We start from the raw sequence: 16,459 nt of genomic DNA, 5'->3' as shown, positions 1-16,459 counted from the left end.
GGAGTGGGTCGATGTAGATACTCGCACACGCTTGTGAAGGGAAGGGTATTCAGCTACTTGCAATTCAGCAACTTCACCACTAAATGCCACACAAGAAATATTGTACAAAGATTAAGGGAAGACTACCAGATCAATGAGAGCAATCGAAGTGATATCTGTGTAAATCAAAGTGTACTTACTTCAACTTAAAGAATTAAATCAAAGTTTCCTTTTTAAAGTTAAGTTTCCCATTGCTATTTTCCTGTTTTGTGTTGTCTTTTTCACTAGTTTCAATCTTAGGGAAGAGAAGGGGGAGACCATTGTTGATACTGGCTATCAACTTCAAGTCTGTGCTTCATAGTAGTTTCAGTCTGTCTCAGTCAGAGCTGACAGTGCTCTGATACCCCTTTTCCACCAGCAGGGAACGGGTTCAGTTCTGCTTTGTGCACAAAAAACAGAACCGTTCAGAGCATTTGGGCTCGGAACCTGAAAGGTTGGTTTGCAGCTGGACCATGGACTCTCGTTAAGACTTTCATTATTTCCTCAGTCTGCAGAGCGAAGACTTTCTCCTGTTTTTACAGGAATCTTATCTGTTTATGGGCTCTCAGTCAGACACCTGTTACATTCACTTTGCTGAAGCATCCTTCATTACAGCGGTTTCACTCGTGGAAATGCTAGCTGGTTCGCTAGATGGCACCAAAGTTAAAAGAATGCTGAATGGAACTGGTCCATGAACAAGCTCCCTGTTGGTTGATAACAGCTATGAGAGATGCTGTTGGTTGATAAGGGCTATGAGAGATGCTGTTGGTTGATAAGCTCTATGAGAGATGCTGTTGGTTGATAAGGGCTATGAGAGATGCTGTTGGTTGATAAGGGCTATGAGAGATGCTGTTGGTTAATAAGGGCTATGAGAGATGCTTTTTCGTGACGATGGATGTGCATAGAAAGTTAAGTTTCCCATTGCCATTCCTAACTGGCACTTCGACTAGTGCGTAACTTGCAATTACAGCAGTTACACTTCTGCACTCTTTCTTTCTTTTTATTTCATTTTGTTATATTTCTAATGTAAAGTAGTATTTATTTATTGTTACACCAGGTTCTATTGCTCGTAGCTTGAATATTCTCTCCCTTGTACGTCGCTTTGGACAAAAGCGTCTGCTAAATGACTAAATGTAAATGTAAATGTAAATGCATAGAGTGCCAGACGTGGACCCAAAAGTAAACGGAAATAAACAGATTTTATAAAATGAGAACCGGTTGAAAAAGAATCTTCTTTAACACATCTTTGTAGCAAAACTTGAAGCAATACAAGGGAGTTCCCCCACAGAATCCCAGGTACTTGGATCAATACATTACATAACCTTAACCAATGGAAATGCAAATTAGCACAGCATAGCACAGCAGCATAGCATAGCACAGCAGCATAGCACAGCACGGCAAAACGTGCCAATGGAAAAGGGACACAAGATGCAGATAACATTAAAAAAAAAAGGAATTAGCCTTTCTCAGAACAATTTCCATGCAATGCCTACCTTTTTGATCAGACACACCCAAATGAGGCATCGGTCTGCTCTGGGTCTTAGGTCTGTGTGCATGTCATGAAATTACATTATTAATTATAGTAATGTCATTCCTCAAATGGTGCTCAGTGTTTTGCTTCTGACATTGCAATAGTCCATGGACAAGTACAGAGTTTTCAGTTGAGCTAATGATGAGCTCATACATATCAGTATCAAGAGCAAGACGCTCTCCATGTGCATCATCTTTTCATTAAAACAGAACGCTAAGTAGTTATACAAAGTTGGACTACCTATTACAGCCAGAAGATGGCGCTGTAGAAGGAGGCAATCTTATCTGAGTTGTCCTACTTATGGTTAAAACAGAACGCTAAGTAGTTATACAAAGTTGGACTACATATTACAGCCAGAAGATGGCGCTGTAGTAGGAGGCAATCTTATCTGAGTTGTCCTATTACTGGTTAACCACATTCAAAGTAACATAGTTGTATACTTTATGTAAATACTTTTCTTAGCACTAAAAGCATCTGATCAAGAGGAGTCTACAGAGTGTTTCATCTGGGTTCTCTTCACCACACATACCCTGCTCTGTATCACATGAAATGACCCCTGTTGTGTGAGGAGGTCACTGTCTTCCCTGTTTGAATTAATTGTATTTATTAAAGAGGGCACCATTTATAATTTGTTGCATGACTTTTTTATGAAAACATATTATCCCAAGAAGGTTGCAAATGTCTGTTTGTTTGTTCCTTTCTTAAAGCATCAAATGGAGTTTAAAAAGTCTACTGTATGTATGCATTGTTACTGCATTTTGACAAATGATTTAACAAGGAGATCACGTAAGGAGATGAATAAACACATAACTATGGCAACATGAGAAGAGACTGTGGATGATTTTCTCAGAAAAGAAAGTATGTGCAGTTAGATAATGATGGTAATGCATGTACCCATGGTTTTGTATGTTGCTAGAGGACTACCAGGCCTAGATCACTTAACACTTATGTCCTAGACCCTTCTTGTTGAGAACAAAAAATCAAGCTTTTTAGGATGAAATAATCTCACTTTGTAAGCAAAGGTGAGTTTGTACACACAATACATTTCCTAGGCCCACACCATCACTTTCATGGCATCAAGCGTGGCACCCTTTATAGACATCAGTGTTTTGTTGAAAGAGGATTTTGTCATTCACTGAATGTTGTATTGACGATTGGTGTGTATTTTATGACAAAAGTCACTGATGTGTCAGTGGGATGGTTAATTATCTTCCTGGCAAAACTTTGATGTAGATGTGCACAGGTGCACCTTGACATATGCATCATACTAGCACATGCACATGTAGAAATACAAAATGGATACTCTTATTCATTAAGGTGTATATGAATAAGTTTAAATATATAGCCAGGACATGACTAATGTTGCAGATCCCTATAAATGCTTCATACAGAATGATTTATACAGAATTGTTTACATGATACTGTAATGCCCCATTTTGAGCATCTATAATTTTGGTCCTTAATTGAACATGTTTAAATGCAAATTCTTTGAAAAGCATCTTTCTAATTATTTTAGAAGCCCTTAAACCCTATTGTAATGTTCAATGTTGCCGGGTAAAGTAAAGTTCCATTCTTGGTTTTAACAAAAAAAAAGGAGACAGAGTTTCAGCTGTATGTGTTGCTCAGGTCAACCCAGAGAAAATACCTGACGTGATCTGTGCTTCATGACTTCTGGGAAAAATGTTGGGGGGAAATGTAATCATATGGGGCTATAGCAGTGCTGGTAAGATGCAGGAAAGTTACAACTCTGTTGTGCACTGTCTTTCCATCCCCCTGTGGTTGATTGGTACACAAATCGAATCATGCAGCAGGATAAACTGAAACATGCTACTAAATCAAGCCTATTTACAAACCGAAAAAAGAAACTTGAGGATGTGATGCAGATGTTTCAATAGAAAGTTGTGTCTTCATAGTAGGAAGCAGCTGCTTGAAATGAATACAGCATGAGGAGGAGTGATGTGAGGAGGGGAGTGCGTAGCAGAGATTTAGACAAGTCTGTCGATTTATGTTTGTTTGGAAGAATTTGAATAAATTGAAATATTTACAACTTCATTCCTAGATGACCAGGCCACACACCACCCCAATAGTATCATCCCAAGAGAATAGTACATGTCTTCTCTTTTCTCAGGGCTTGGTTTTGAACTATATTCTTTTATATCAGGTGTTACGGGTTCACATAACCATGACCAAGGTAGAAATACCTCTCTGTAAGATATCTGAAAATACTTACACACATGTGTCTCAGTTTTCTGGTATGTTTTGGGATATCTAACAAGGATGAAATCAACAATTATTTTGTATCAAAGCTCACTTGCTCCATTTGTGAATTCAAAACGTGAAAGACATCCTAAAGCCCTAATCACCAACTCAGTGCTTCTCTGATTGGTTATAAATCCAAGCTCTACTGATCAACTTGAGTAAGTTTGAGTCTATAGACTGTTGCCACGTTGTTTTATGACTCTCAGAGAAATGTGCATGAAGTTGAGTCCATACCCACTATTCGTTTCTGCTGCATACTGGAAATAATCGTATAGACTAGTAGCCTTCTCCCTCAAAATAACGACGTCTTTACAACGAGAGCGGCTTCTGATGGACATGAATTATTGTTCAATTGAAACAGATCAACATGTCAAACCAAGAGAAAATACTTGACGAGATCCGCCACAGAAAAATAGTTGCGTTTAAGGAGGAGGAAGGAGGCCGTCTTTTAGACTCATCAACCAGTCACAGCAATATGACAACACTTTAACATCGCTCTACTCAAGCATTGTCTACACTAAGACAAAATCAGAGAGAAAGTCAGATCATATTGGGTGAAAGAGCAGTCAAGAAGGCCGAGCGAGAAAGCGGTGAAACAAATTTGTGGGCCAATTTGAAAGGCGGCTGCGATGAGACGGACCTAACCAAATATGATATGAAAATTTGAAGATTGAGTTATCTTAATAAGATTCTTGTGATGAGAGGTATTTTAGATTCAAAATAAGCCTTGGACAAGCTATTTCTGGAGGGGAAATAAAGATATAGCCAATAGGTGAAACTTGCGTATACCCCGCCTCCATGCCTCCCTGTCACTTGCAAACACATTCCACACCAAGCTGTCAGTCACCCATACTTTCCTCTCCCTCTCTCGCGACGCACACGCTCAATCATATGGTAATTCCGTCACAGCGTAAGACCAGGGGTAGTTCAAGACAGTATACAAGCGTTCACCTCGAGCCTGTGTATGTCTGTAAAATTAGTAAATAAAAATAAGTTGAAGTGTAAGGTAATTAAGTGTCACGTCACAGTGTTGTGCGCATCTCTAGTCAAATGACTTGAGAAGCTCCAAACTTGCAGAAAATTGTTATCTACCGGGTAAAGCAGGCTCATGGCTTTATCAGAGAGTGAGGAGATCCTTGCTCAGCTCATTCCGCCTCGCCAGCCAGGAGCTGAACTCCAAATTAAACGCGTGTCACCACAAAAATCGATGGAGTTGGACATTAATCTTTTTTTCAGCGCATAATCCTTATAAGTGCGCCAAAGGTCTTGGGTCTCACCATAAAGCCTTATGATGAATCTTGTTTTCTGGGATACGATTTTTCTTCTTACAGGTGAGTTAAACGGCGTAGTAGCACATTGGTGTTAAACGTGCAGAGTTTGTTTGTTGAACGGGTTGTATCTAGCATAAATGTAATTATAAAAGATAGGCTACCGCATTTATTGGGAATCGAGAGATATAACCAACGCACTTTTTTCACTCGCCTGATGTTGTTTGAAAAATTAGTTGAAGAATGTGAAGGATAAATGTTTTAGCCTAGGAGAATGTTCTAGGTTCACTGGCACCATTATTTCGAGTGGTCAAAGTCAAAATTCAAAATGCCCATTTAATGAACCGTCTTTGAGCAATATATTCTAATCAAATCGAGCACAATGTATAGTACAAAAATGATAGTCACAACACTAGTCTACATTGAATTGGCACGACTGCGATTATTACCTCTGCCAAGGAGGTTATGTTTTTGGCTTGGTTTGTTTGTCTGTCAGCAGGATTATGTAAAAACTGCTAAACCAATTTTCATGAAACTTGGTGGAAGGGTGTAACATAGGCCAAGGAAGAACCCCTTCAATTTAGGAGCGGATCGGAATCACCTGGCGGATCGACGAATTATTTGTCACTTTCATTAACATTGCAAGATAGGGCAGTTGGCCTTGGCTGAGGTCTGCGCTCTCCGGATGCCCTTCTAGTCTATTCATGGCTTTGCCACAGAAAGGTCTCTCTCTCTCTCGTCATTAATACGTTTAGGTAAGCTTAGGTTAAATTTAGACCCATTGTTGTGGGCAGATCTTTTGATCAAGACGTCTCAAGAAGTCTATACACTTTGCCTTGAGAGCCATGCAAAGCAGATTCGGACATAGAAAAGACTTACTTCTTATCATTAACCTTTATCAGCAGTTACAAAGAATACAGCTTCATTTAAAATGATGTCTTCCTTGTCTTGAATGTTGTCTTTTATGTATTTGCTGCTTTCCCCCGTCCCCAACAGACCACATTTGGCAATTCAACAAACCCATAGCAGGTGATGAGGAGGTTTCAAATAGACCGTCAGTCTCAGGATGTGGCTCATGTCTTGAAATCCAGGTGCTAGAAATACCACGAAATGTATAGGAAGGTGTAAACCCCTTATGATGGTTCACAGAAAGTTACGTTTTTAGAGAGAATTTAAAGCATTTTCACACAGCTTGCTCTTATTCTGATGGTGAGATTGAATGAACTGTGAAGAGGAGGTTTTTAATACAGGCTACTGCAGTTTCATCTGAGTTTCATCTTGAGATGTCAATGGAAATAAGGCATCAATAAATGTAAGGGAGGGAAGCTTAATGGTTCATAGTGAACGTTGTTGTGGAAATGAATTGTAACACCATCTATATTTAGTTAGGGTATGTAGAATTTGCAAATTAAATCAGTGAACTGACCATTCTTTCTTCAGTTTCGGAAGGGAGATAATCTGAATATGGGGACATTGCATGCTGCTCATTGGCTCGAGGTGTTGCTCTGAAATACCAGTCCTCTATAACAGGACTTTGCAGAACCTGGAGCTTGATCTGCCTATGATTTCTCTTCCCCACACACGTCTGTGGGTAAATCATTAGGATGTAAACTACCAGTAAAGAAGAAGGCTCACTCTTCTTCATAATGTGTAGAGTGTGGAATAAGATAAACTGACAAACTTGCAGGTGCACACCCAACCAACCTAAGTATTCAAGAAACTCTGAATACAGAAATGGTTTACATTCTGAATTAGTTTCAAGAATCACTGTTTAAAACTGGTTAAAAAGGGGTGACCGTTCACAATCCTAGATAAGGGTATTATATAGATTATTGTGAAGTGATCTCTGAAATATCAGGTGGATTTACATTCTGAGTATTTATTTAATCATGTTACAGTGATATAAATTATTTGATACTTCATATGCTTGTGCAGACGCTTATGTTCCTTCAGTCTGTGTTCTCCTTGGGTTCCTTGGGACTCAAACCCATGCCTTTGATGTTGTTGACACCCTGCTGGAATGTATATCTGATATCAGTAAAATACCCTCCAAAGGCACGCTAGAGACCTTAGAGGTTATGAATTCAGAGCCGAAGTGATGAACAGCCAGCTTTGCACAGGTGCCCTGTGTTGGAGTAATAATGTTTGAGGAATAATGCAAACCAATGGCTTGAAATGTGTTTCAATTCATTTTGAAGGGTCCTTTTTTAGCTATGGACAGCTCCCAGAAAATTCTACTACAGCCTCAACCACACAATCTACTGCCACAACAACGGCCACAACAACGGCAAGTCCAGCCACCAGTACCTTGGCCAGCTCTACCGCCAGCTCTACCGCCAGCTCTACCATCAGCTCCACCATCAGCTCCACCACGGGCTTCTCCACCACAACCCGCCACCCAGAGAGAAGTGAGTGCCCATTCCCCAGGCTTGACTGGTGATGACTGTGCATGACTGCTGTTCATTGTGCGTGTGCGCTGGGTCTATGGCCGTTGTGTTTGTGTCTGCCCTCCGGTCACAGTTGTGGGCTGTTGGCCTCTGCAGACCAGACGTTCACTTGCATGCAGTGGGAGAACGACTGAATGCATCTCATTATGAAGCCAATTAAGCCAGAAACGCACACAATTTTGGAATAGAATGGGTTGCCAGTCCAGGTTAAGCGGAAATCCATGTGTTCATGGGAAAGGCACTTTTGGATAATGACTTGAGTTAAAGCTTTACTTCATCCTGTGCGTCTGTCTTGGCCAGAATGCGGAAGAGAGTATGACAGGACATCTGTAGGGCATCTGTCTGAGGGACAGAGGGCTTCTACTGCATCTGAAAGCTGGGAACAGTACAGGAATACTGGAATTCAAAGCTTGCTATGCATCCTCCTGTGCTATTCTCTCTTTCCCTCTCTCCCTCTCTCTAGTAGTCTTACTCCGTCTTTTTTACTCTCCTCTCGCTCCCCTTTCCCAGCTGTCATATTTTGAAATGTGTACTCGGTCAAAATGTGAAAACACATTCTTCCAGACTGGGTTCAGGCTGACACGGGGGTATTTATAGCTTTTCTTTGTTGGATTGCCTGGTTGGAGACTCTTCAATAATCTGGAGAACAGTCAGAGGAGGATGAGAGAAACGGGGGGAAGTGAAGCCTGAAAGAATAAGCGTCCACCTCTTGAAATGATTGCAGGTCGTTTGAATACTTAGTTTGACATAAAACATCACACAAGGAGACCGTGGGTCTTGCCCGCTCGGTGACAATCCCTGAGAAAAATTGTGCAGTTCTGAGCATTCGCATGCCTACAGAGCATGTATGCTGTTGCCTCCAGCCTCTCTTGACCTGTTTTCCAAGGTCTTTGTTAAATGATAACACAGGGCCAATAATGACAATAATGTAGTACATCCATGCTGCCCAGAGTGTTTCTGTTACACTATATTGTATCTTGGCACAGTTTTTAGTTATGGATCGGTTTAGTTGAAACTGTGTTTTCGATCACTTTATAGTTGTTGTCTTCCACAGTCTGGCTGCAGGCAGCTTCAATATTGAGTTTACCGTTCTGTGTCAGATTGTTAGGAGTCAGGGGTGTCATCCAAGAGGAATTACTTGAATGTCTTCCAAAAAACTCATTTTAGGAAATGGGAAATTTGCCATGTTGTATAGATGTTTTTTTTTTTTTTTTTTTGACAGAAACTGTTGCAAGCCCTTCTTTCTGGTCAGGTTTTATTAAATGAATCAGTTTTTCCTGGATGTTGGCCTTTTTGGAATGGCTAGTTGATCAGCTTTGGGTCAAATAATACTTTAAACATCTGTTGGGAAGAGAGCCTAATGTTTTACACATTTTGTATGTACTATTTTGATGTGCATTTTCTAATATGTTCCCAGTGCTATATGTGCAAGTGTAATGGAGGCCATTGGGTCAGTGCTTCGCTGTTCCCAGCTATACAGCTTCTCATAGGCTGCTGTGCTATTGCCTGTTTTTAATCCGAGAGAGATTCATTTATTTTACAATCTCTCAGAATATATGGACTCTTATCTTTTTTTCATTAGACATATTTATTTCAAGTATTTTAGCATCAGTGGTCAGTATAGATTAGAATACTATTTTAGTAGAACTGGTTTGTTATACGTTTGAAATGTAATGGAACTCGTGAAAGCTAATGCTAACTTACTAATAATTACATTTTCAAAGATGTTCGATGGGGAATACAAAAGACTATGCAAAACTAAATGACTGATTAAATGATTTCTGTAGCCGTGAGGTGAAATCGGATCAGAGAAGCCCTGTGTGAAAATGGAACAGAAACTGCATTAGGCCAGTGCTGATTGTTGGTGTAATGCTTTGCTTTTGACATGTATATCTGTGTGCCTTTACCTCTGCCAGAGTTTGTAGCAGCGGCGGTTCACTCTCACTTTGATGACTGTCCTGACTCTCATAATCAGTTTTGTTTCCACGGCACCTGCCGCTTCCTGATCCTGGAAGAGACCGCAGCGTGCATGTGAGTTCACATTCTCTGATCCTCCCACAAACAAAAGTCAAGCACAACACCTCAATTAAATCAAACTTCTATTCTCTCTTTGGCTTTGACTAAAATACAGCGGATTTCTTTTGTCTGTCTAACTCATTTTCCTGAGAGAGCATTTCATTTAGAACAGACGTGATAACATGTTAATGTTTGAAGTAGCAGATTAGCTTAATTGGATCATTTAAAAATCATGCCAGCATTTTCAAATTTGATGAAGAGTGCATTACTTGAAGATGACTTTCTATCTGAGAAATCCACTGGCTAGTTAGAATTGCTGGCTTCGCAGAAGTGTATAGCCTTGTCAGCTTCTGTCTTTGGTTGACTGGAAACACTGATATGATGGACAAGTGAAAGATCATTAGGGGACACTGATGCAGGAGATTGGTTGACTTTGTGGAGACTGGCAAGAGGACAATGGAGCACAATGGCTTGCCTGCACAGCAGATCTGCTGTCATAGATATTAACTGGTCTTTTATGTGACTAGACCTCAGTCTACAATATCAACATTGCCATCCTGTCTTTTATTTTGCACCCCTTCCTGGGTTTTATACCGTTAACCCTTTGAATCTTGCACATCCATGGGGATTCACACACTCTCTCTCTCTTTCTCATTTACATTTACATTTAGTCATTTAGCAGACGCTTTTATCCAAAGCGACTTACAATGTATACACATTTTACATTTACACTGATGGCACACTGCACATCAGGAGCAATTAGGGGTTCAGTGTCTTGCTCAAGGACGCTTCGACAGGGAATCGAACTAGCAACCTTCTGATTACTAAACGACTTTCTCCCTCTCTCCCTCTCTCCCTCTCTCCCTCTCTCCTCCAAAACTCCCACACACTGCCAGATGCCACCAGGGTTTTGTGGGGATGCGCTGTGAGCATGCTGACCTGCTGGCTGTGGTCGCCACCAACCATGGCCAGCACACGGTGGCCACCATGCTGGTTCTCTGTGTGGTTGGCTCCGTGTTGCTCATGCTACTCTTCACCCTCCTCAAGTGAGTATCCTCATCCTCATCCTCTGTCTCTCCTCAGTTCTTCTGACATCCTAGTCATGCACAGCCTGAACTGTAGAGCAGTCGTCCCTGGGGTGGTTGTTTACAGGAGGGGTACCCAACCATCCCTCTGCAGATCTACCCACTCGAAGAATTTAGTCTCAACTCTAATCGAACACACCTGGCTCTAATATTCGGATTCTCCTAAAGGGCTTCATTAGCGGAACAAAGTCCATTTCAAGGCACTAACAGCATTTGGCATGAGTAGCTCAGCCGGAGGAAATTTTGGCTGCTCTGGTTTAAAAGTGTTATTTCTTTCAAATAGTGTAAGTATCGCTACATCTTTGATGCTGGTTTTTATGAGCACATATCTGTATCTTGCCTTAAAAGAGGGGATAGAAATGCCAGAAGCCAATAGTTTTCAACATGAGTACTTTCTCATTACTGATTGTGATTTTAAGGTCATATAAATGGTGCAGGTTTTTGTACAAATGTTAGTATGTGCGGAAAGGAGGATTTCTTTTTAATATTTATTTTACTGGACCAAAATGTTTCCCAAGCTTTTTTTTGTTTAATTTAAAATTACAAACACATATTTAGTGATTATGGATAGAGATAAAGAGCTCATTGACTTCTGTGATTGATTCTGGTTATGTGCTTTGGATTAGATTTAATCTTAGTATTTCAAACAGCACTCTTAGTGCTTTAAAGAAGTAACTGCATGTCATTAAATATGAACCTGCTGTAAAGGCTCTAGAAAGCTTAGAACTTCTACTTTCACAAAAGTCAATTCCAAGTTATTAATTTAATATTCCAACGTTCCTTCAGTGGTCCCCCTCAAAATACAAGTGTTTGTCCCACTTCATTCATCTGTATTCCTCAAATATGCTCATGGAAAATAATAATTATGGAATATAATTTCAAAATAACATTTGTCACTACCCTATTCTAACTTGAATAACTTTTGATTGGGATGAGTTCCAATTTCTTTTCAGGTGGTGGCATATCCGTGTGGGCATTTCTACGTAAAATCTGACCCGTACAATTTAACTTCAACTTTTTAAAAATAGTTCTGAATGCAACAGAGAAACCATGTCATTGTAAAGACATGTGAACATGAACAGTCATCTTGTGGTTATCCACGTTTTCTGAACAGAGCCAAATTCATGGAACCTCTCATCATTTGACTGCTTATTTGATGTGGACTTGAATGAGGTGTCTGATGACCCAATAACACAAACACAAGTCAAATGTGCACGCAAACAATGTTTTTACTGTGTATGAGTAGGACATTGTTGAAGTGATGTGAACCTGACTACAAAAGATTGTCCATTTAATGCTGCACTAAACAATATGGAATTGTGTCTGTTCAGTTAAGGACTTTGAGGGCATGATGGAAGAGATGCTAAAGTTACATCTGAAGCAGAAGAGACTAATGCGTGCTAATCATATTTTAAACAACTTTCTCAGAATAAACCACACTCACTAATTTAAATGTTGGCTAGCGTTACCGTTTTTGCCCCACAGACTAGGCTTGTAATCAAACTAATATAAGATCTTTAGCTTTCTAGCATCAGCTATCTAAACTAAAGCACTTCTCTCCTGGTATACATGCATTATGTAGGATAATGTTCCAGTATTTTACGTTTGCGTTTCAATTGTAGCCTAACCTTCATATAGTCACCATGGGGGGGGGGGGCGCAATCAAAACAAACCACAGGGAGAGAGGAGGGGGCACCACAATCCTTCATGTTATTATTTCGGTTAAGTATATAGCCTATATTTGTTTAATGGTGTAGTAGTCTGAAAAGTACATTATTATCTATTTCAATGTATTTTTATGTGTTTACTATTTGGTGCCCCATAGTGCACTTGGGGCCCTATGCACAGCGTGTGCCCTGTGTGTAAGTAGCAGCGGCACTGGCCTGTCACCTAGGCTCATGACCGGTAACTTAACCAGCACAGTCCACTTCTCTCTCTCTCTCTCTCTCTCTCTCTCTCTCTCTCTCTCTCTCTCTCTCTCTCTCTGTGGTGTAGTTGCTGGTGGAGGCGTGGAGGCTGTGAGCGAGGCCGGCTGCTGACCTGCTTCTCTGAGAAGCCCAGCAGTATACTGAAGACCAGGACCTCCTGCTGCCACTCGGAAACCGGTACTGTACTCACCGTCACGTACTTTCAACCTTTTGGCCCGACTTTACTTTGTTTTTCGCTTTGTAAGCACATTGTCATTTTTGTCGTGTTTTGTCGTGGGGAGCTTAATTATACATGTCGATGGGGGATCTGGGTTTTGTCACTCAACGTTGAGCTGGAATGGGAGGTGAGATGTGTAAATGGCCTACTGTGCTCTTTTTGCTGAAGCGTTCACGTTCACCTGGTGGCCCATCTGTCTTTTGTCCCCTCTTTGAGGATGGCACAAAGACAAACTCAACTTTGAGTTACCTTCAGTAGAAACCATCGATGTATAGTTCTGTTTTGCCGTGCTCGTCCTGAACATCTGTTATTAAATTCCTGAGTGCCCTCATGGTTCTTGTTCTCCGTCAAAAACAGATTTTGGGTGGGATACTCCGTATAATAGCCGAGAGCTTTAATGGCTTTCACAAATCATTCAAACAAATCCATGTCTATAGGCCATTGCGTTAAATTGGACCAGAGTTGTACAGAGCTCGAGGGCTTGTCAGTTCTGCACTATGTCAACCTTGCAGGTTTGACTGAGAGCCAATTGAGCAGTGAGGGGATTTGGACCAAAACGTACAAATGATCATACCATCATTTGCCCTCTTGTAAGGCTCTGGCTTACCACATAAATGTATGCAATTAGAATTGGAATTGTAGGAATCTTGGACAGTCAGGATGTCTAATTATCATGTTCCTAAGGTTGCTGTGTTTGTTGGGTATGGCTTTCTTTATTGAATTAAATTTGGCAGCTGAAAACTGCACTTCGTTTTTCTGGCAGCGGCACATGTGAGAGAGTTAGAGGATATATGGAAGTCATTGTTGCCATAGAGTCAGTCCCATGGTATTGTCTTTGTTTTTTCCATCATGTTTCAAGAAAAAACATTATTTTGTTTGCTGTCTGTCTTTAAATCACCTTCTCTTTCATTCTTTTCTCTGCATGTCTTTCCAGGCCATGTTCCCTATGCACGAGGTATCATCTTGTGAAGTCATATACATGTACATCATTCACTGACACTTAGCAAGTCATTTGAAAGGGACTTAGACCTTCTGTCCTCTCAAAGAAAGAAGGAAGGAAGGAAAAGAACAAAATGAGACTAAATCTGTGGTCACTAGGGTTGGGGACAGATGGGGATTCACTCAAAGCTAAACAGTCTTACATGAGGTATTCAGTACAAGGCAATGTAGAACATTACAGTTGTTAGATAAATACAGTGTGAAAACATTATTCACAAAAAATAGAATTTTTATAATGATGAACCCATGCTAATGCCAGTAGAATACAGTAGAACACAAACACAGTGAGGTAGAAGTCAAGTTTATGATGGGTGATTTGATTATCCAAAGCCTAGATTAAGACCAGAAAAGCATTGATCATTGTCTTGACACAGAAAGTGGATTCACAAAGAGTTCATGCACATTGTTGCAGTTGGTTACTGTTACAAACAGTCTCTAGACAGCAGTGACCAATTTGTGAGAGACTGTTTTTTTTAGATCTTCAAAGTAAAAGGATGTCAGAGCCATGTGAGGTCATAAAGGCTTGAGGAAAATATTAAATACGGATCAAATAGAACATGTTTAGGTGTTTTCTATTGTCTGTAAACTGTTAGCGACTACCGCAGATCCCACATGAGCCGTGTTTTATGCCTGCCAGTGTAGAAGTACACCCTCATCACTGCTGTTTATTGTTACTGTAAAAGAAAACAATCAGCAAATTGCCAGTTCCATAATGACAATAAATGTTAATATTAAAATACATTGTGAACATGGCACTGTTTGTTTGAATATGCTTCTTGTGTTTTTTTAACAGTGGTTTGAAAGCTGGATCTGCGGTGTGCCTCAAATGCCCGTCCCTTGCCCATCTCCCTCCCAGGCCCTTGCCTATTGTGTGGAATTACTTGGACTCAACATCAGACGGGCAGAGCACTCCCTGTGATGGATTTAGAGATGGATGCAGTCATTTCCTCAGTGTTCTACGGATTGGGACACTAAGCAGACCTGTTATGATAGTGGACGATAGAAGGACCTTGTGTCTCTCTTGCATGTCGAAAATCTCCCTGAAGTTATTGAGATCACAGACAAAGAGACCGACGAGAGAACGAGGGTGTGAAACAAGACTGAACGAAAAGATTAACCACACCACAAGATACAAGCTTGTAAGCAAGTATTTCGAGTTCAGTGGACTTCTGGCAAATAATTTATCTATAAACCCAACCTGAACAGTAACTTAACCCTGTGATAGTGTTAGGATCTTAAGAATGAAAAGTATTATTAGGAATGTGACTTTTAATTGCACATATGGTACTTGACCTCCAAGGACATTCAAAAACACTCAAGGGTTGTCCTCCATTTTTGTCTTTTAAATATATCACTTTTTAAAACAACTGGTCACGTACAGAAGACAACAAGCACAGTTGTATTTTAGCCCTGAGTTACATGGTGTTAGACACTGACAGAGGAGCAAATCCTCTAAACTAAATTCTTTTGTTTTTAACATTTAATCATGAGGGGTTTACACATTTATTCCACAAGTGGACAAAAATGGGACATGAATTTACGACTTGTGTGTTGATCATCATTAGCTGAGCCACAACACACGGACAATGACAAAAAGGACAATGACCACTTCATGGAAAAATCGAGTGCACGGTACTTTAAAAACTACTTTTGACATTATGAATTTCAACTGCATATTCCCCTTCTGAGACTGCTAACTGGTTGTTACGTATGCTTTGGAGAGGAGAGTTGTATTGCTAAAACATTTATCCACTATAGTACCATTTATTGTCTTGCTATTTCATAATAAGACCAACCTATTTTTTTAATCTTTGCACTTTAAGTACGTACAGCCTTCAAAACATATTTTACATGGCTCAAAGACATGATGTGTTCCAGTTCTTATCCTGGCATTTCTTGAAGTTAGTGTGCAAACAGCTAGGGGCTTCTGCAATGTTTATATGAAATTAGTGTCCCCACATTTTTTTTATCACATTTGATCACATAGAGCACTTGTGAATATAGATTCACATTTATTAGCGGATAAAATAATCTGTAGCCAAAAAGACAGGATTTTTCACTTGCCTAGAATCAACCAAGATCACTCTAGTGCAGCAAAAAGCAAATGTTACCTGTACTGCCTTCAATAACAGAAGTTCAACAACAACCTTGATGTCCTTCAAGTGTAGTTAAAATATTTTCCATTATTTACTTCAAATTTAACCTTTCTCTAGGAATTGTATGCACATTTGACCATAATGCCCCTTTTATTGTAAACTGTTAAATTATATTAATCAACTTTTCTAATCTAATCTGTTTACCTAGATGAAAAGTACCACTAACAACTAGTTGGTTTGATCCTGCATATGTGGAAAATCCTGGCTAAGAGGTTATGTCACTGTAGAAATCCACTCCCACAACTCCAAAGCCTTCTGTTGATTAGCAGAATGCAGCACGTTTTCAAGAAATATATTTCACCTTCACATTTAAGATGCACCAACACAAGAACCACACGAGAGCACACTAGCACCATAGCACAACATTTTTAAACAAAGCTGCCATGCTAACTAATATTCTTAAAGAATGTCAAGGGTTCTGCAGAAGTCATGCAGTGACCAGCACTGTTTGTAAATCATCTCAGTGTTACTTCTGGAGCCTGGGGGAGGTGTGTACTTCTCTATCGCTGATGATAAAAAAAAAAGGTTTTATCTG

At 40.1% G+C, this 16,459-nt stretch overlaps 1 protein-coding gene across 1 annotated transcript; it reads left to right on the top strand.

The window, feature by feature from the left end:
- The first annotated feature begins 9,393 nt into the window (after positions 1-9,393).
- Positions 9,394-15,358, top strand: tgfa (transforming growth factor, alpha). Its single transcript, XM_042707887.1, has 4 exons — positions 9,394-9,554; positions 10,436-10,585; positions 12,620-12,729; positions 14,562-15,358. Exons 1-4 carry the CDS (start codon positions 9,409-9,411, stop codon positions 14,567-14,569), a joined length of 414 nt encoding a protein of 137 aa, XP_042563821.1. The 5' UTR covers positions 9,394-9,408; the 3' UTR covers positions 14,570-15,358.
- The last annotated feature ends 1,101 nt before the right edge of the window (positions 15,359-16,459 follow it).

Source organism: Clupea harengus, chromosome 5, assembly GCF_900700415.2.
Source record: "Clupea harengus chromosome 5, Ch_v2.0.2, whole genome shotgun sequence".
In the NCBI taxonomy this organism is placed as follows: domain Eukaryota; kingdom Metazoa; phylum Chordata; class Actinopteri; order Clupeiformes; family Clupeidae; genus Clupea; species Clupea harengus.
The sequence above is the reverse complement of the archived record's forward strand: the minus strand, read 5'-3'. Positions and strand labels throughout refer to the sequence as shown.

What these genes read in the sequence shown, in the direction of transcription:
- tgfa (XM_042707887.1), top strand. Translation starts at nt 9,409, where the DNA reads ATGTATATCTGTGTGCCTTTACCTCTGCCAGAGTTTGTAGCAGCGGCG. An exon ending in GAAGAGACCGCAGCGTGCAT is followed by an intron (nt 9,555 to 10,435) that starts GTGAGTTCACAT and finishes ACACACTGCCAG; the next exon opens with ATGCCACCAGGGTTTTGTGG. An exon ending in CTACTCTTCACCCTCCTCAA is followed by an intron (nt 10,586 to 12,619) that starts GTGAGTATCCTC and finishes TCTGTGGTGTAG; the next exon opens with TTGCTGGTGGAGGCGTGGAG.